General features: G+C 45.2%; 1 protein-coding gene across 4 annotated transcripts in view; it reads right to left on the reverse strand.

The window, feature by feature from the left end:
* Window positions 1–21,376, reverse strand: part of CHD6 (chromodomain helicase DNA binding protein 6) — a 522,916-nt gene that overhangs the window by 341,280 nt on the left and 160,260 nt on the right. For all 4 annotated transcript variants that reach the window (XM_063960191.1, XM_063960189.1, XM_063960190.1 and 1 more), the window contains one exon: window positions 4,109–4,159. In XM_063960191.1, coding sequence (XP_063816261.1) covers window positions 4,109–4,141 — 33 coding nt within the window. In that variant the 5' untranslated portion in view covers window positions 4,142–4,159. The remainder of the gene's footprint in view (window positions 1–4,108; window positions 4,160–21,376) is intronic.

Raw genomic sequence — 21,376 nt, forward strand, 5'->3', positions numbered from 1 at the left:
TTGCATATTTAAGAAGTGTAATAATAAAGCTGCCATTTTCATCTTTTGCTGTCCACAGTTTACACAGCATGTATATTAGCTTTAAGACAATTTTGATGTCATATCCGTGCCAGTAGGAGAGTAGCAGAGTGTGGTTTACTGGTATATGACTATAGATGGTAGTGTAGACAAACATGCTTAGTACACTGTAGGAAGGAATTCAATTAAATTGCCCCTGCACTTGAGTGGGAAGCAAGATGACGTAGCAACACATAAATGTTGGCAATGGCATCGGAACTCACCCCCCAGTCACTTAAACTTACAGATTTTTGCTTGCAGTCCTATGAGGCTGCAAACAAAAATAAGCAAGCCCGGCGGTACCTTAAGTATGGCATATAGCCGCACTTACTCATTGTGGGAAAGAAAATATACCTTAATTGAAATCCCCCTATGATTGTTTTGTTGTGTTAAACTTAGGCTCAGTCTGTGTGTCAATAGACCACTGAGATTTGGCTAAATGCAAATCAACGCACCTGAAGAAATAGCATCAAGAAGTAATAAAGCAATTATCACAACAGTGAAGCAAATGTAAAAGTTTAGATTTTCGCCTTTGACTTCCTGCGATGTAGAACAAAGCTTTTCTGCTTACAAACTAATTTTAAGCGACAAAAGGCACACGTTAATTCTGGTGTTATTTTGTAACATGGATTAAAAATAATCAATATTGTTAGTTAAATATTTTTTTATTGTAATAGTTCCTACAGTTTTCCAAAATCCTTTCTGCCATGCATGAGTTTCGTTTCGAAACTTTGGCTGTGTACACACAGCGCAATGCGCCGTACAGCCCGGCCCCGCTGATATAGTCAATGTTGGGCTGCCTGCACAGTCTATTTTTTTTTGGCGATGCCGATTCCACATCGCCATCGCAAGGACTATACATATGGTGCGATATGTACTATATTTTCTTACGTTTTTGACTATATAGTCAAAATCGAAAGAAATATCGCACTGTGTATACACAGCCTTAGATAGATTTTATTGCACATTTGAATCCAATAGTGAAACTGGACCTTAAATATGGATAAATATAACAAAAAGGGAAAAAATTGAGACAACAAATAATCGACTTAAATTTTTGGGCATCTATTTCCATTCCTGCATATTCTTAACATTATCTTTTCATAATTTTATAGTCTTGCTTGCATATTGCTTGATTCTTTCGGGCAATAATCTTTGCATAACGTCCTATGTGGGAGCTTCAATTACCTGTGGTACTTTACAGTGGGTAATTAACGGAGGTAGCCTCGGGTTTTAAGGTGGGAGGCTATCCGATTAGCGCCCGACTTCTCCCGACAGGCATGTTAACACCCATTAACTCTGTGTTAACAAACGTTAACGGGGATTATTGGGCGTGTTTACAGATTTGTGCGTTAATAAACTGGCGGATACTGCCGGCTTTTGGAGCTCATAGAATGGCCACTGGGGAATTAATTAGCTGGAGTAATTTACTGCAGCTAATTGAATCCCCCCTCCTCCCCAAAGTCTTTAATAATAATTGTTACAAAGCAACATGGATATGTACAGACCTCTGATGGTATCACCAAGTACACATGTTGTTACATATGACCGTACAAAGGTTTGGAGGTCGTTTGGCGATCATGTTGTCATTTACATCTGTATGGATATTTTCTATTTAGAACCTCAAACTCACAAAACCACATTAACATATGAATAAAATTTAAGGATCAAAGCACAATTTAAAGGAAAATCTATTTCAGAATTGGGACCCAAGTCATGCAATTTGGTAATAATTTAGAGGATTTTTGGAAAAGGGGTTAAAACCTGAAGATGTTACTTATATACATTTGCAAGTGTGTGCGAGTTCTCTAAAACTTACAAGGCCCTTCCACTAGGATGGTTATACAAAATATTCCAGCAGCGCAAAAACTCCAGTAGATTATAAAAAGGACACCAGCTTCACCAAAATGAACATAAATTGTTTATATACTATATATCTGAAATCTAAGTCACTGAAATTCAGTTTTATTAAGCCAATACAATTAATTTCAATATGAAAGCAATATCTTGCAAAAAATACACAACTGTACTGTGTCACAAATTCTTAATGAACCAAATATATTAAATGTTGCATTTTGCATTTAGTATGTAGTTGAGAGCAAGGCAACATTCCCCAGTGTACCTAAATCTTCTCCAATGATCACACGTAATACTCATTCAGTTCTTCTTACAATTTTTAGATTCCGCGGCCCTAAAATGGCACACACACACAGTGACATGTTGGCTATGTGATATGGTCTATGCGCGATTTTGACTAAGTGCCAATTCCGACTATACTTTACTAATAGATAGTCAAAATGGACATGCCTGCAGAGTCTGTCTAACCTTGCGATACCGATCCCGCACATCTGGATTGCATCAATATCGCAAGGTGGCTTACACCTTGCGATTTGCACAAACTTTCCTTGCGATTTTGACTATATAGTCAAAATCGCAAAGTAATATCGCACTGTGTGTACCCACCTTAAGGCTTCTGGTCCATGAAATCCAGGGGTAAGGCACGTATCGTGTCGGTATCACTCTTCCCGCTTCACCTCTTTACCAAGGCGAAGCGGGAAGCACTAGCGCTGAGATGTATTAACATCTCGGCTGCTGGAGAGGTGGAGTGAAATCTCCACCCTGTCAGTGGCCGCAGCGCATCAGCCTAGTGCTGATGCGCTGAATATCTCCCCCCTTCCAGCTCACTGGGCATGTGCGAGATTTTGCAAGTCTGACAATATCTCCGGTGCAGAACAAAGGCAGCACCCGCCAAAGCCAGGGACAGAGCTGCCCCTGCTGTGGTGAATGGGCAACGACACCTGCAGTTGTCGAAATCGATAGCTGCAGGTGTTGGAATGATCAGTGCTACTAACCATTCATACATTGCCCTGCATATCGCCGTGCTATCTTTTATATAGAGGTGCCCATATAGACTGGGGCGCATCTGTCCCCTAGTCCCAACAGCACCCTTATGCTGGGCCTACGCTGCCAGACCGAAAGACATTTTATCTGACAGTCTAAAATCCATCAGATATTGTGTTCATACACTGAAATATTTTCAAGTGTATATGGCCACGATATTGACTTTTATCCACTGGGAAGGAAACATTTTCCCATTCCTCCCATGTGCTGGAATAGGGGAAATGGCGGGCAAGCGGCTTCAGCAGCATATGTACTGCCAAATGCGGCTGAGTAATGAGGATCACTCGAGCATGCTAGAAGATTTTCCCTGCCAGACTGTCCAATCATCACGGATAGGTTGCAGCAATGCACTACGTAACTATCGGCCAATCCACCGAAAATCAGCGGATAGGGAAGATAATTGCATAATGTATGCCTGACTTTACCATACTGTTAGCAAATGTACCTAAACTAAAACACAGTGGAATTCGGGGAAAAAACAAGACCCCAAAACTGTAGCCTGTTACTCCCTTCACTACACCTGCCTGATGTGCATATACAGTGTATGCATCAGGTGTGATTAAGCTGAAAGCCTCCCCTCTGTATACAGTTAGTGGGAGCAGGAACATTAGGTCCTTACAAAAGAGCTGACCTGCTGAAATTTTGGACAACAGTCACTTGGCCACGTGGTTGTTGTGTTACTGAATCAGAGAAAAACTTTTAAGAAAATAATCTTACTAGCGCACTCCATTGTCTTCACACACACTTTAAGGAGCACGGCAGCAAGCAAGATTATAACCTATCACATGAAGAAAGTATAGAACCTTTTTGTCAAATGAACAGATTCTACCCATATTAGGTAGCATTTGACATCCCAGTCATTCCTGTGCAAACTACTGTATGTCATGAGAGGTTAATCAAAATAAATATTATAAGGCACTCCATAAATATTAAAAAAAAACTACACACTGTACTTAAAAACATTGAAGATCTGATTTACAAAGTGCCCTTCTCAGCGCCGGAGATACTCTCGTTTTAAATTATATTTCTTTTGGGTTAAGTTGGAAAACCCAGTAGTTCTTAGGATGCAGAGGTTAGTTACCCATTGGCATCACCCATACATTCATGTATAGACATATGTTACATTAATTCAGCAAAAAATGATACCAACCTGTTGCTCTTGCTTTTGTATTTTCATTATCATAAATAAAAGGTTTTGCACCTAGGAAACAAAAATAAATTTGTTAGCATTAAACAACATTTGCTTATATTTAGTACAAATCTTAATCACCATTGGTTTATCATAAAGCACCACCAGATGCAGGATGTCACTCACAATAGCCTTGTGCAGCTTACAGACGACTATTGTATGTCGGTTCTTAATAGCGATTAATTTAATTGCAGCTCAAGTAACAAATGGACCAACAATGGTCCATTTGTTGTAGCAAACACGTCAGCTTTAGGGACCACAGGGACTGTTTTACTGAGGTTACTTACAAGGGATTAAACACGTAAAATCACTGTTCCAGTATCATTGTTTTTGAGTAAGTCATGTACATTGTGGCTTTTCTATTGATATGCTACTTAGAGTGTAGTCGCTGTGTTCTCGCATGCGAAAACAACATTGTACATGGCACTTAAACAGTGAGATACAGTTCACAGCGAATAGGACCTAGGCATTAGTCGCGGCATGGTGTATAAATTGAATAGCTCCAGGAATATAACCGGGGAGATACATCCGCACAAGAGAACTGAACTCCCACTTTAACAGAATACGGCACAGTGGTTAGTGTTACTGCCTCATAGCATTAGGAACTCAGGTTCTATTCCCACCAAGGACCTATCTGTGGGAGTTTTAATGTACCACCTGTGTTTGCGAATGATAGGAAACCAGAGCACCTGGTGTTAACACAATTCAAAAACATACTGGGATGTTAACTGGAATCTGACAAGAAAATAATAATTAAACTCCAGTGTATATGTATGTATGTATGTATGTATGTATGTATGTATGTATGTATGTACGTACGGGATCAGTAAGAGATCCCGGCTGTCAGGATCCTGGTGGTCAGGAGACCGACGTCGGGATCCCGACAGCCAGAATACCGGCTGCGAGTGAAGCACTCGCTACACATCTGGCCCGGTTATATTCCCCCATGGTTGGAGGTGTGGACCTCCACCCGGGTGGGGATTTCGTCTGGCTGTCATGATTCCAACCGGCTGTATTTCACTGGGTGTCAGGATTCCAGCGTCGGCCTCCTGACAGCCAGGATCCGGACAACTGTCAAATTAACTGCCTCCCGTATGTACATGTGGTAGGGAATATAGGGACTTATGTTAATGACTCAAAATCCTTTATGAAGCGCTGCGGAATATGTGCAACTTTATATAATAATTCTCTAAGATGATGGCAATAAGATGGAGCAAATGTAATAGAGACTTTCAGTTCATTCACTTGAGTGGCTTCTTGAGATGCATCCCAAACAGAACATGTAGCATCAGGGGCGTAAGTTCATCCCAGTCGCCCGAAGTTTGCTACCGAATCCCCACCTTCCCCCCTCAAATAAAAACACAATTTACAGAATTATATAGATCACTCTCATTCGTTCTACAAGGACTGGAGACCGCAGTGAATTGTCAGGGCTCCAGCTACGCTGTATGATAATGGCCAGTGAGTCATATTAATGCAGAATCAGCATTCACCGCTGGGTCCCATCTCACAGTCAAGCAGCACTGTAGCTTGCAGCAGCGCAGGCTGAACAGTACCAGACTAGAGACGTCCAGTCCACTACAGCAGGTGTTAGAAGGGCTCCTGGTTCAGAGCAGATTATGGGGTCTGTTTACTAAGCCTTGGATGGAGATAAAGTGGAAGGTGATAAAGGACCAGCCAATCAGCACCTAACTGTTATGTCACAGGCTGGTTTTGAAAAATGGGTTAGGAGCTGACTGGCTGGTACTTTATCTCCATCCACTTTTATCTCCATTCAAGACTTAAGTAAATAGACCCGTAACTCTGCAGCAGCAGTGGGTGCACTGCAGAGCTCCATTGGAAGAGCAGCGGTCACACTTGGATCTTTTATGTGAACCACACAGGTGCTGCTGTACATGTAGATGCCCCTTCAGGGCTTGGAGCACGGAGGCAAGCGTCTCCATTGCCTCTGGGAGTTATGCCCCTGTATAGCCCAGAGATCCATGCTGCATAGACTTTTTTTCTTTTATCCCAGGGTTGGAGGGAAAAAAAACAGGTTTAAAAAAAAAAAAAGTTGTGGGTTTTTTTTCTAAACTTTTTTTGGGTTTAAACCAATTTTTTATTGTATTAACGTTTTAAATGGAAAAAAAAAGATGTAATCCTGTTTGTTATAATACTGTGAAACATTGCTATGTATTAGAAACCTTGATCAACCATATTTTAATGCTTTCTAACATTAACAATCCAAAGCTATTAGGCTTTGATATGATTTATTTGAAATCTTTCAATAAAACCAATTTTAGACTAAATATAATTAAAACATGCAAAAGCACTTTTCAGAGAAACGCACAAACACAAAAAAAGAAGGAGTTAAGAATTAGCACTGGATGTGTCACGGACATTAAACATTTCTAATAATAACACTAGTTTACTGTAGATGCCTTTTCAGTTACCAGTCCGTTTCAAAGCTTCGAATGAACTAAACCAAAAGAAGAAAAAAATCTTTTTACACTAGCTGAAGATGATTGAGCAGTCAAAAGTTGTTCAATAATGGGAAATACATTAGGTTTTGAATTGAAGTAAACACGAAGATTAAACCATGAGGTGTCTTTCTGTGTATTGTCGGTTTAATGTGTTGGTGTTGTTTACTCTTTAATGCTGCTTTCAGATCGCAAATGCCGGATCCTAGCCGGTAAGAGAAACGTGTCCTTACCGGGTGGGATCCGGCATTTGCTCTCCTCTGCTGGCTTTCCGACCCGGCAATATACCGGGTCGGTTGCCATAGCAGCGGGGGGCGCAGCAGCAGCAGGGTCGGGGGTGGAGGCGGCGCTGGGAGATGAGCTCATCTCCTGCGCCGCCTCTCCCTATGCTGTGAATGTGAGCAGTGTCGCATCGAAACGGCTCCCATTCACACTGCACCTGACCCGGTATTCAACCCGGTAATAACCCTTCTTTTTAACCGGGTTGAATTACCGGGTCAAGCGACCCGCTAATTCGGCAAAGGTGCTTTCACATCGCACACTGACCCGTTTCGACACGGCAATATGCTGTGTCGATACCGGGTTATTTGTGCGATGTGAAAGGGGTATAAGACTGAGTGTTAACTGTGTTTTTTTTCCTGTCCTATGGGAATGTTGGGGGAGAAGCTTGATGCTAGGCATATTTAGCACCTCACTTATCTGATTCACCTCCCTATGGGGTATATTCAATTACAGTCGGAAACTGCCGTCTTGTCGGAAAGGCGTCAGTTTCCGACTGGAATAGGTTGGAAGGGGTTTCCGACCTATTCAATCTGCCCTCATTTTTTCTGACAAGTCGGGAAATCTGACTTGTCGGAAAGAACGTGAATCGGCGGAATAGCCGCCGATCCGCGTGCTTCTGCCGGAAAGGGGACCAAATCTGACAGGTTTTGGTCAGGTTTCCAACAATGTTAATCCGAATTTGTAAAAAGTCGGATTGACATTGCCGCCGCCTCCTCCTCCATCCATCCTGTGGGGAGCAGTGGCGGGGTGACGGGAGGCTCCGGGGTGAGTGGAGCGGCGCCGGAGCGAGAAGAGAGGGGAAGTGAGCAGCAGCAGAGGCCAAATCAGACAGTCAGATTTGGCCACTCTTTGAATAGAGGTTGTCGGATCCATTCCGACAAATGCATGTCGGAATGGATCCGCCTCTTATTTATACCCTTATATCTTTGTTGTGTGTGTGATTTACTGCATGGGTTCAGCTTACTTAGATGAAGACCACAAGCAATAAGAATGTGGAATAATACCAGGGATTCCCTTACAATAGGCTTTTTTTAAGAAGTCATGGTGTAAGTTGAATGTAGTTGCAAATTTGTATTTTGCGGTAGTCCAATAAAGTATTTTGAAAAAAAACAAAAGAAGTCACGGTGTTGTGCCAGTAGTCACAGCGTATTAAAAAAAAAAAAGACATTGCTTTAAAAAAACAAAAACATTTGGTTTAAACCAAGGTGGTTTAAACTAGCCAACCCTGTTTCATCCAATGGTGACAAAGGAGAACACTGGATATATGTGGAGCTGGAGGAGTCTGGGCACTAAATAGTTACGTTTGACAGCACAGACTTTTCCTCCTTTATACCCTACCCCCTGCCCTGTATAAGCGCTCATAGAGCATAATTTTTTTCCCCCAGCTGCCTCTGTGACATTTAATTTTATTTACTTATTCTTTATTTTATTTATTAATTCTTTGTGTGGAGCCAATAGTCCTGGGGGAGGAGCCTTCTCCCGTTCCCTCCTCCACCAACCTTTGGCAGAGCTTCCTCTATAAGGGTGTCCACCAAAGATTTCCTCACACTTCCTCCTCTGAGCCGGTGGGCGGCCATTTTCTTAGGCAGCCGTGCTGAGAATGCAGCTATCCTCCTCTGTACCTCGCAGCTAGTGCCAAGTTTTAGTTTCTCTGTCCCGACCGATGTAGCTTGACACCAATTTTTTCTCTTCTTTGTGCATTACTGAACTTATATATTTAGACATACATTTAAGTACTTTTAGTGGCTGGTTCTGTAATGGTTATTTTAGTAGTTTGATACTTTTTACTTTGTAATCTTAGTATAATTTAGTTTAAATGATTTAAACTGCCCAATGTTGGGTACACACCTTGCCTACAGTTAAGCCGCTCGGCCTATCTGCCGACCTATCTGACAACTGGTAAGTGTATACACACTTACCAATCATCCGCCCAATGTCATGCCTGACGTCACAACTGTGTGGGCATTTAAATGTGCCCGCTCAGTTGAGATGACAGTCACAGCCAGTCACTGCAGCAAGTGTACAAATGATGCGAAATGTCTGTGAACAACGTTGTTCACAGACATGTTGGGGGTAAACACCCACCAACGGGCTCACAATATATCGTCCGTTCTTTTGAATGGGCGATAAATCAGCCAGTGTGTACCCAAGTGTTTACCTGCTTTTTACCTATTTTGCCACTGTTGAGCGTGTAATGTCAGTATTATACAGTTTAATTTAATTTATTTATTTATTTTTGAGGGGGGGGATAACTGTTTATTGTGCAATGTCACAATCACACTTTGCTTTCTAACGTCTTGTCTGCCTGGTATTAACTTATTTAGGCACAGTTTAGAGCAGGCATGTCCAAACTGCGGCCCTCCAGCTGTTCAGAAACTACACATCCCAGCATGCCCTGACACAGCTTTAGCATTCTCTGACAGCAAAACGGTGTCAGGGAATGCTGGGATATGTAGTTTCGCAACAGCTGGAGGGCCGCAGTAAGCCTGGTTTAGAGCATCATCTGAGTATGATATAGTTTAATTGTATTTAACTGTTTTTCCTCAGACTATTTAGAATTCTGAATGTAATCTGGTCAATTTGTTATTTTACACTGGTTAACAATTATTTCTTCTACATACTGTAGTTTACTTTATTTGTGTAGGACCGTGGTTGTGCGTGTTCTTTGTCCTCATACACGAATAACATTTGATTGCTAAATACACTGGGCAAGACTGTATCAAATGCTAAGAATGATTATAAATGGTGCATTTTATTTGCTATACCGCACATGGTAGATCGTGTGGTATTTACTCTCAAAATGCATTTCAGGTCCCCATTAAGCCCAGTATGCTACACATTCTTTCCTGTCATGCTGTAATGATCTCAATGGCACAGAATCCAATAGGAAAACTTTAGCATAGCTAATGCAGCTTCATCCTGGATGCCTCATGAGAAAAGAAGCAATGTGCAGACAGAAAGCATCTCTGTCCTTCAACACCACATCCATTGCTTGCAGGTCTAAACATTAATCTTCTCCTGGCACAGTCACATGTCAGACAGACTCTGCCTTCTGCTGCAATGTGCTCTGGAACGGCTGCCAGGCTTCTAGAGAGCAGCACTTCTCTTTGTATGCTGGAGATCTCGCGGGAACCGTTGATGGAAAGTGTGTGTATATGTTTGCATAAGAACAACAGACAGCCAGACAGGCAGACAATTAATGGGGTTCAAGAAGCAAACTGAACTGGCTCTGACGAGAATCACTCAGCAATGTACATTTGCACTTTGCTTTAAGAACAGCCACGATGACACTTGCCACACACATCTTATACCTATGCAGTATGAGAACAGAGATGGGAGCGCTGTTGGTATCACTTAAAGACACACCTTCGTAATTAATAATTAATACTCCTCACCAATGCAGACTAGATAAAATAACAATTTTTAATTTGCCACATAAAAAAACAAAAAACACAATAATAACATTAAAATGCTAATGAGGTATTGTTCAGATGAAATAACAATAGAAAACACCTGGATGAGTTTCTATCTAATTCCCTTTTCCCTAATAAGTCCTTTCAAGCTCTAATGTAGATATTGCACATAGTTCTTATTTATTATCAAAGAGTCCCCCGAGCGGATCCGGATGTTAAGTTGTGCTGGCCAAATAGAGATACTGTATCGTTTTTGCACATAGAATTGTATCTATATTATTTTCTGAATAAAGTTCTTCCACACGTGCTACAGTGTAGCAAGGTAAAACCAGCTGATTGCAATGTCCACTCGTGAGTGTTATAAACAAAGAATCCCTAGCACACAGACCTTTTGTGGATGGTTTCCATGGGTCCCACGGCACTGATATACACTGATGCTGCCTCTTGAATACCTCCTACTGGACCCGCCAGCGTTTTACAACATGGGAGGAGGAGGAGGATTATAGTCCGTGCACTTTATGTGGTCCCGTTACCTTACTGACGTCAGTGCTGTGTTGGATTCCTGTTCAGAGATCGTGTGCACAGCGGCACTCCGTTGAGCTGTCGTGTTACGCTTTTCTCCGCCTATTTCCTCGGCGGCTTCCTGGTGCCTGAGGAAGCCGCCGAGGAAATAGGCGGAGAAACGCGTAACACGACAGCTCAACGGAGTGCCGCTGTGCACACTATCTCTGAACAGGAATCCAACACAGCACTGACGTCAGTAAGGTAACGGGACCACATAAAGTGCACGGACTATAATCCTTCTCCTCCTCCCATGTTGTAAAACGCTGGCGGGTCCAGTAGGAGGTATTCAAGAGGCAGCATCAGTGTATATCAGTGCCGTGGGACCCATGGAAACCATCCACAAAAGGTCTGTGTGCTAGGGATTCTTTGTTTATAACACTCACGAGTGGACATTGCAATCAGCTGGTTTTACCTTGCTACACTGTAGCACGTGTGGAAGAACTTTATTCAGAAAATAATATAGATACAATTCTATGTGCAAAAACGATACAGTATCTCTATTTGGCCAGCACAACTTAACATCCGGATCCGCTCGGGGGACTCTTTGATAATAAATAAGAACTATGTGCAATAACTACATTAGAGCTTTAAAGGACTTATTAGGGAAAAGGGAATTAGATAGAAACTCATCCAGGTGTTTTCTATTGTTATTTTATCTGAACAATACCTCATTAGCATTTTAATGTTATTATTGTGTTTTTTGTTTTTTTATGTGGCAAATTAAAAATTGTTATTTTATCTAGTCTGCATTGGTGAGGAGTATTAATTATTAATTACGAAGGTGTGTTTTTAAGTGATACCAACAGCGCTCCCATCTCTGTTCTTTTCCTTGTTTTTTTCCAATGCAGGGGTGCAAATACCCTTCATTCTGGGTAGCAGCAGTGGTATCATTTTAGATATACCTCCAAGAAATTAAATAACTAGGTGAAATTTCTCCACCAGGATGTCAGCGCAAAACCTTTTTTCTTGTCATTTTCTATGCAGTATGAACCTTATGCGCAGGCTTGTCGTACGGGTACAAAGTAGAACGGTGCTGGGCGATGGATTTAACGAAGAATCCATTTGCACAGCCAATCACAAGGTGACTGACAGAAAGAGAGCGTTTATGGGTGTCAACTGACCATTTTCTGGGAGTGTTTGGAAAAACGCAGGCGTGTCCAAGCGTTTGCAGGGCGGGTGTCTGACGTCAATTCCGGGACCAAATAGAATGAAGTGATCGCAGCGGCTGAGTAAGTCCAGAGCTACTCAGACTGCAAAAAAAACTGTGCCACTCGCCTGCAAAAGCGTTCGCACACTTGCAAAGCGAAAATACACTCCTCCATAGGCGGCGACTATCTGATCGCAGCACAGCAAAAAGTTGCTAGCGAGCGATCAACTCGTAATGACCCTCTGTGACTGTTACCAGTATAAAGACTCTTAAACAAAACATACCTTTCAATGTGAATGCCAAATACGTGCTCCTTACAAACACCCATATATAAAATCAATCTGCACCTACATTACTATTCAATACAAAAAACAGACACCAAGGCCAACCAACTGCCTCTTTATGAAAGCACCCCCCCCACCCCCACCCCCCCCCGTAAAATACTGCTTGGTTTTGCCCCATATGTGTCTAATTCATGAGATTGTGGGGACATTCAGGGGTCCAGATAGGGGGTAAATGGATTAAGAACTCAGGCCTCTCTGTAAATCAAGGTTTGCCAGACAGGTGTAACCGCGCTTACAAGATGGCGCTGCCACACCCACCTTTGGAGTGAACTGCCACAAGCTTCTACACAAGATGCCTGTTAGTTTGCAGTATTAGGTGAACATCCTCTCCTGGTGGCCCAGGGGACATTGGAACGGTCATTATAATACCTTTTTGGAGAGTCTAGTTGGAGGGGAAATAATGCATGGTTTCATTTTGCAGAAGCAGTAAAAATCTTTCCGCTCCCCCCCCCCCCAAAAAAAAAAGAAACAAACAAACAAACCAAAACACCCTTTTATCTCCTTGAAATATTTTTTTCCATTTTTTACATCAATACAAAAATAAGATTTTAAACCTACCGGTAAATCTTTTTCTCCTAGTCCGTAGAGGATGCTGGGACTCCGTAAGGACCATGGGGTATAGAGGGGCTCCGCAGGAGACATAGGCACACTAAAGACTTTAGAATTGGTATGCACTGGCTCCTCCCTCTATGCCCCTCCTCCAGACCTCAGTTAGAGAAACTGTGCCCAGAGGAGACGGACAGTACGAGGAAAGGATTTTTGTTAATCTAAGGGCAAGATTCATACCAGCCCACACCATCCACACCGTATAACCTGGAATATACGCAACCAGTTAACAGTATGAACAAAACCGCATCAGCCAAAGACTGATCTTAACTGTAAAATAACCCTTATGTAAGCAACAACTATATACAAGCCTTGCAGAAATATGTCCACACTGGGACGGGAGCCCAGCATCCTCTACGGACTAGAAGAAAAAGATTTACCGGTAGGTTTAAAATCTTATTTTCTCTTACGTCCTAGAGGATGCTGGGGACTCCGTAAGGACCATGGGGATTATACCAAAGCTCCAAACCGGGCGGGAGAAAGCGGATGACTCTGCAGCACCGATTGAGCAAACATGAGGTCCTCATCAGCCAGGGTATCAAACTTGTAGAATTTTGCAAAGGTGTTTGAACCCGACCAAGTAGCTGCTCGGCAAAGCTGTAACGCCGAGACGCCTCGGGCAGCCGTCCAAGAAGAGCCCACCTTCCTAGTGGAATGGGCTTTTACCGAATTTGGTAACGGCAATCCCGCCGTAGAATGAGCCTTACAGATGAGTAGAATGAGTGTTACAGATCCAGCGAGCAATAGTCTGCTTAGAAGCTGGAGCGCCAACCTTGTTGGCCTCATACAGGACAAACAGTGCCTCTGTTTTCCTAATCAGAGCCGTCCTGGCTACATAAATTTTTAATGCCCTGACTACATCCAGGGACTTGGAATTCTCCAAGTCTCCCGCAGCCACCGGCACCACAATAGGTTGGTTCATATGAAATGAGGAAACCACCTTAGGCAAAAATTGCAGGACGCGTCCTCAACTCTGCTCTATCCACATGGAAAATCAGATAGGGGCTTTTGTGAGACACAGCCGCCAATTCAGACACCCGCCTTGCAGATGCCAAGGCCAACAACTTGACCACCTTCCAAGTGAGAAATTTTAATTCAACTGTTTGAAGAGGTTCAAACCAGTGAGATTTGAGGAACTGTAACACAACGTTAAGTTCCCAAGGTGCCACTGGGTGCACAAAAGGAGGCTGGATGTGCAGCACTCCCTTTACAAAAGTCTGGACTTCTGGGAGAGAAGCCAATTCCTTCTGAAAGAATATAGATAGGGCCAAAATCTGTACCTTAATGGAGCCTAACTTCAGGCCCATATCCACTCCTGTCTGTAGAAAGTGGAGAAAACGGCCCAAGTGGAAATTCTACCGTAGGAGCATTCTTGGCTTCACACCAAGAGACATACTTCCTCCAGATACGGTGATAATGTTTCGCCGTCACCTCCTTCCTAGCCTTTATCAGAGTAGGGATGACTTCCTCCGGAAATACCTTTCCCAGCTAGGATTCGGTGTTCAACCGCCATGCCGTCAAACGTAACCGCGGTAAGTCTTGGAATACACAGGGCCCCTGCTGCAACAGGTCCTCCCTGAGAGGAAAAGGCCAAGGATCTTCTGTGAGCATCTCCTGAAGATCTGAATACCAGGCCCTTCGAGGCCAATCTGGAACAATGAGTATTGTCCGAACTCTTTTTCGTCTTATGATTCTCAATATTTTTGAGATGAGAGGAAGAGAAGGGAACACACAGACCGACTGAAACACCCACGGTGTCACCAGGGCGTCTACCGCTACTGCCTGAGGGTCCCTTGACCTGCCACAATACCTCTGAATCTTCTTGTTGAGGCGTGACGCCATCATGTCTATTTGAGGAAGTCCCCAAAGACTTGTTATCTCTGCAAAAACTTCTTGATGAAGTCCCCACTCTCCTGGATGGAGATCGTGTCTGCTGAGGAAATCTGCTTCCCAGTTGTCCACTCCCGGAATTAAGACTGCTGACAGAGCGCTTACGTGATTTTCCGCCCAGCGAAGAATCCTGGTGGCTTCCGCCATTGCCACTCTGCTCCTTGTCCCGCCTTGGCGGTCTACATGAGCCATGGCTGACACGTTGTCTGATTGAATCAGAACCGGTAGGTCGCGAAGAAGATTCTCCGCTTGTCGTAGGCCATTGTATATGGCCCTTAATTCTAGAATGTTGATGTGTAGACAAGCCTCCTGGCTTGACCATAGGCCCTGAAAACTTCTTCCTTGTGTGACTGCTCCCCATCCTCGGAGGCTCGCGTCCGTGGTCACCAGAATCCAGTCCTGAATGCCTAACCTGCGACCCTCTAGAAGGTGAGCACTCTGCAGCCACCACAGGAGAGACACCGTGGCCCTGGGGGACAGGCTTATTTTCTGATGAATTTGAAGATGGGACCCGGACCACTTGTCTAGAAGGTCCCATTGAAACGTACTCGCATAAAACCTGCCGAAGGGGATCGCCTCGTAGGTCGCCACCATTTTTCCCATTACTCGAGTGCATTGATGAACTGACACTCTGTTCGGTTTTAACAGGTCTCTGACCATGTTCTGGAGTTCCTGGGCTTTTTCCATCGGGAGAAAAACCCTCTTTTGTTCTGTGTCCAGAATCATTCCTAAAAACGATAGCCGAGTCGTTGGAACCAACTGTGACTTTGGAAGATTTAGAATCCAGCCATGGTGCTGGAGCACTCTCAGGGAGAGCGACACGCTTTTCAGCAACTGTTCTCTCGATCTCGCTTTTATCAGGAGATCGACCAAGTATGGGATAATTGTGACTCCCTGCCTGCTCAGGAGCACCATAATTACTATATCCAGTTTGACAGTATGAAAACAACTGAGCCTCTCAACAGATGGCTCAACAATAACCCTTTAGTTAGCAATAACTATTTACAAGTATTGCAGACAATCCGCACTTGGGATGGGCGCCCAGCATCCACTATGGACTACGAGAAATAGAATTACCGGTGAGTAAATTCTTATTTTCTCTGACGTCCTAGTGGATGCTGGGGACTCCGTAAGGACCATGGGGATTATACCAAAGCTCCCAAACGGGCGGGAGAGTGCGGATGACTCTGCAGCACCGAATGAGAGAACTCCAGGTCCTCCTCAGCCAGGGTATCAAATTTGTAGAATTTTGCAAACGTGTTTGCCCCTGACCAAGTAGCTGCTCGGCAAAATTGTAAAGCCGAGACCCCTCGGGCAGCCGCCCAAGATGAGCCCACCTTCCTTGTGGAATGGGCATTTACAGATTTTGGCTGTGGCAGGCCTGCCACAGAATGTGCAAGCTGAATTGTACTACAAATCCAGCGAGCAATAGTCTGCTTAGAAGCAGGAGCACCCAGCTTGTTGGGTGCATACAGGATAAACAGCGAGTCAGATTTTCTGACTCCAGCCGTCCTGGAAACATATATTTTCAGGGCCCTGACAATGTCTAGCAACTTGGAGTCCTCCAAATCCCTAGTAGCCGCAGGCACCACAATAGGCTGGTTCAGGTGAAACGCTGACACCACTTTAGGGAGAAACTGGGGACGAGTCCTCAATTCTGCCCTATCCATATGGAAAATCAGATAAGGGCTTTTACATGATAAAGCCGCCAATTCTGACACTCGCCTGGCTGAAGCCAAGGCCAATAACATGACCACTTTCCACGTGAGATATTTTAGATCCACGGTTTTTAGTGGCTCAAACCAATGTGATTTTAAGAAACTCAACACCACGTTGAGATCCCAAGGTGCCACAGGAGGCACAAACGGGGGCTGAATATGCAGCACTCCTTTCACAAATGTCTGAACTTCAGGTACTGAAGCTAGTTCTTTTTGAAAGAAAATCGACAGAGCCGAGATCTGTACTTTAATGGAGCCTAGTTTTAGGCCCATATTCACTCCTGCTTGCAGGAAATGCAGAAATCGACCTAGTTGAAATTCCTCTGTTGGGGCCTTTTTGGCCTCGCACCATGCAACATATTTCCGCCATATGCGGTGATAATACTTTGCCGTAACATCTTTCCTGGCTTTAATAAGCGTAGGAATGACTTCTTCCGGAATACCCTTTTCCTTCAGGATCCGGCGTTCAACCGCCATGCCGTCAAACGCAGCCGCGGTAAGTCTTGGAACAGACAGGGCCCCTGCTGTAGCCGGTCCTGTCTGAGCGGCAGAGGCCACGGGTCCTCTGAGATCATCTCTTGAAGTTCCGGGTACCACGCTCTTCTTGGCCAATCCGGAACCACGAGAATTGTGTTTACTCCTCGCTTTCTTATTATTCTCAATACCTTTGGTATGAGAGGCAGAGGAGGGAACACATAAACCGACTGGTACACCCACGGTGTCACTAGAGCGTCCACAGCTATCGCCTGAGGGTCCCTTGACCTGGCGCAATATCTTTTTAACTTTTTGTTTAGGCGGGACGCCATCATGTCCACCTGTGGTTTTTCCCAACGGTTTACCAGCATCTGGAAGACTTCTGGATGAAGTCCCCACTCTCCCGGGTGGAGGTCGTGTCTGCTGAGGAAGTCTGCTTCCCAGTTGTCCACTCCCGGAATGAACACTGCTGACAGTGCTAGTACATGATTCTCCGCCCATCGGAGAATTCTTGTGGCTTCTGCCATTGCCATCCTGCTTCTTGTGCCTCCCTGTCGATTTACATGGGCAACTGCCGTGATGTTGTCTGACTGGATCAGCACCGGCTGGTGTAGGAGCAGGGATTTTGCTTGACTTAGGGCATTGTAAATGGCCCTTAGTTCCAGAATATTTATGTGAAGGGAAGTCTCCTGACTCGACCATAGTCCTTGGAAGTTTCTTCCCCGTGTGACTGCCCCCCAGCCTCGAAGGCTGGCATCCGTGGTCACCAGGACCCAGTCCTGTATGCCGAACCTGCGGCCCTCCAGAAGATGGGCACTCTGCAGCCACCACAGTAGAGACACCCTGGTTCTTGGAGACAGGGTTATTAAGCGATGCATCTGAAGATGCGATCCGGACCATTTGTCCAATAGGTCCCACTGAAAGATTCTGGCATGGAACCTGCCGAAGGGAATTGCTTCGTAAGAAGCTACCATCTTTCCCAGGACCCGCGTGCAGTGATGCACCGATACCTGTTTTGGTTTCAGGAGGTCTCTGACTAGAGATGACAACTCCCTGGCTTTCTCCTCCGGGAGAAACACTTTTTTCTGGACTGTATCCAGGATCATACCCAGGAACAGTAGCCGTGTCGTCGGAACCAGCTGTGACTTTGGGATATTCAGAATCCAGCCGTGCTGGTGCAGCACTTCCTGAGATAGTGCTACTCCCACTAACAACTGTTCCTTGGATCTCGTCTTTATTAGGAGATCGTCCAAGTACGGGATAATTAAAACTCCTTTTTTCGAAGGAGTATCATCATTTCCGCCATAACCTTGGTAAATACCCTCGATGCCGTGGACAGTCCAAACGGCAGCGTCTGGAATTGGTAATGGCAATCCTGTACCACAAATCTGAGGTACTCCTGGTGAGGATGGTAAATGGGGACATGCAAGTAAGCATCCTTGATGTCCAGGGATACCATGTAATCCCCCTCGTCCAGGCTTGCAATAACCGCCCTGAGCGATTCCATCTTGAACTTGAATTTTTTTATGTATGTGTTCAAGGATTTCAAATTTAAAATGGGTCTCACCGAACCGTCCGGTTTCGGCACCACAAATAGTGTGGAATAGTAACCCCGGCCTTGTTGAAGTAGGGGTACCTTGATTATCACCTGCTGGGAATACAGCTTGTGAATTGCCGCTAGCACTGCCTCCCTGTCTGAGGGAGCAATCGGCAAGGCAGATTTTAGGAACCGGTGGGGTGGAGACGCCTCGAATTCCAGTTTGTACCCCTGAGATACTATTTGAAGGATCCACCTGTGAGCGAGCCCACTGATCGCTGAAATTCTTGAGGCGGCCCCCCACCGTACCTGGCTCCGCCTGTGGAGCACCACCGTCATGCGGCGGACTTGGAAGAAGAAGCGGGGGAGGACTTTTGCTCCTGGGAACCTGCTGTTTGTTGCAGCCTTTTTCCCCTACCTCTGCCTCTGGACAGAAAGGACCCGCCTTTTCCACGCTTGTTTTTCTGGGTCCGAAAGGACTGAACCTGATAAAACGGCGCCTTCTTAGGCTGTGAGGGGACATGGGGTAAAAATGCTGACTTCCCAGACGTTGCTGTGGAAACTAGGTCCGAGAGACCATCCCCAAATAATTCCTCACCCTTATAAGGCAAAACTTCCATGTGCCTTTTAGAATCTGCATCTCCTGTCCACTGGCGAGTCTATAAGCCTCTCCTAGCAGAAATGGACAATGCACTTACTTTAGATGCCAGCCGGCAGATTTCCCTCTGTGCATCTCTCATATATAAGACTGAGTCTTGATATGGTCTATGGTTAGCAGGATCGTGTCTCTGTCTAGTGTGTCAATATTTTCTGACAGTTTATCCGACCACGCGGCGGCAGCACTGCACATCCATGCTGACGCAATAGCTGGTCTAAGTATAATGCCTGAGTGTGTATATACAGACTTCAGGATCGCCTCCTGCTTTCTATCAGCAGGTTCCTTGAGGGCGGCCGTATCCGGAGACGGTAATGCCACCTTTTTAGACAAACGTGTGAGCGCTTTATCCACCCTAGGAGGTGTTTCCCAACGTGACCTATCCTCTGGCGGGAAAGGGAACGCCATTAGTACCTTCTTAGGAATTACCAATTTTTTATCAGGGAAAGCCCACGCTTCTTCACACACTTCATTTAATTCATCTGATGGGGGAAAAACTACGGGTAGTTTTTTCTCCCCAAACATAATACCTTTTTTAGTGGTACCTGTAGTTATATCAGAAATGTGTAACACCTCTTTCATTGCCTCAATCATGCAGTGAATGGCCTTAGTGGGCATCAGGTTAGACTCATCGTCGTCGACACTGGTGTCAGTATCAGTGTCGACATCTGGGTCTGCGGTCTGAGGTAGCGGGCGTTTCAGAGCCCCTGATGACCTTTGAGACGCCTGGACAGGCACGAGCTGAGAAGTCGGCTGTCCCACATTTGGCATGTCGTCAAATTTCTTATGTAAGGAGTCTATACGTGCACTCATTTCTTTCCATAAGCTCATCCACTCAGGTGTCTGCCCCGCAGGGGGTGACATCCCTTCTAAAGGCATCTGCTCCGTCTCCACATCATTATCCTCATCAAACATGTCGACACAGCCGTATCGACACACCGCACACACACAGGGAATGCTCCAACACAGGACAGGACCCACAAAAGCCCTTTGGGGGGACAGAGTGAGAGTATGCCAGCACACACCAGAGCGCTATATAATGCAGGGACTAACTGAGTTATGTCCCCTATAGCTGCTTTTTCTATATAAATGTATACTGCGCCTAAATTTAGTGCCCCCCCTCTCTTTTTTACCCTTTTCTGTAGTGTAGACTGCAGGGGAGAGCCAGGGAGCTTCCTTCCAGCGGAGCTGTGAGGGAAAAATGGCGCCAGTGTGCTGCAGGAGATAGCTCCGCCCCTTTTCCGCGGACTATTCTCCCGCTTTTTCCTATATTCTGGCAGGGGTATTTTCCACATATATAGCCTCTGGGGCTATATATTGTGGTATTTTTGCCAGCCAAGGTGTTATTATTGCTTCTCAGGGCGCCCCCCCCCAGCGCCCTGCACCCTCAGTGACCGGAGTGTGAAGTGTGTGTGAGGAGCAATGGCGCACAGCTGCAGTGCTGTGCGCTACCTTGGTGAAGACTGATGTCTTCTGCCGCCGATTTTCCGGACCTCTTCTTGCTTCTGGCTCTGTAAGGGGGACGGCGGCGCGGCTCCGGGACCGAACACCAAGGCTGGGCCTGCGGTCGATCCCTCTGGAGCTAATGGTGTTTAGTAGCCTAAGAAGCCCAAGCTGGCTGCAAGCAGGCAGGTTCGCTTCTTCTCCCCTTAGTCCCTCGCTGCAGTGAGCCTGTTGCCAGCAGGTCTCACTGAAAATAAAAAACCTAATTTCTATACTTTCTTTCTAAAGGCTCAGGAGAGCCCCTAGTGTGCATCCAACCTCGGCCGGGCACAAAATCTAACTGAGGCTTGGAGGAGGGTCATGGTGGGAGGAGCCAGTGCACACCAGGTAGTCATAAATCTTTCTAGAGTGCCCAGCCTCCTTCGGAGCCCGCTATTCCCCATGGTCCTTACGGAGTTCCCAGCATGCACTAGGACGTCAGAGAAAAGTAGATTTACCCGCTGTAGCTGTGGCAACCAGGTCCGCGAGACCTTCCCCAAATAACACCTCACCCTTGTAAGGCAAAACTTCCATATGCCTCTCTGAGTCGGCATCACCCGTCCATTGGCGGGTCCACAGGGCTCGCATAGCAGAAATCGCCATGGCGTTGGCTCTTGAACCTAGTAGCCCAACGTCTCTCTGAGCGTCTCTCATATAT

The sequence above is a fragment of the Pseudophryne corroboree genome, chromosome 3, assembly GCF_028390025.1.
Source record: "Pseudophryne corroboree isolate aPseCor3 chromosome 3, aPseCor3.hap2, whole genome shotgun sequence".
NCBI lineage: Eukaryota > Metazoa > Chordata > Amphibia > Anura > Myobatrachidae > Pseudophryne > Pseudophryne corroboree.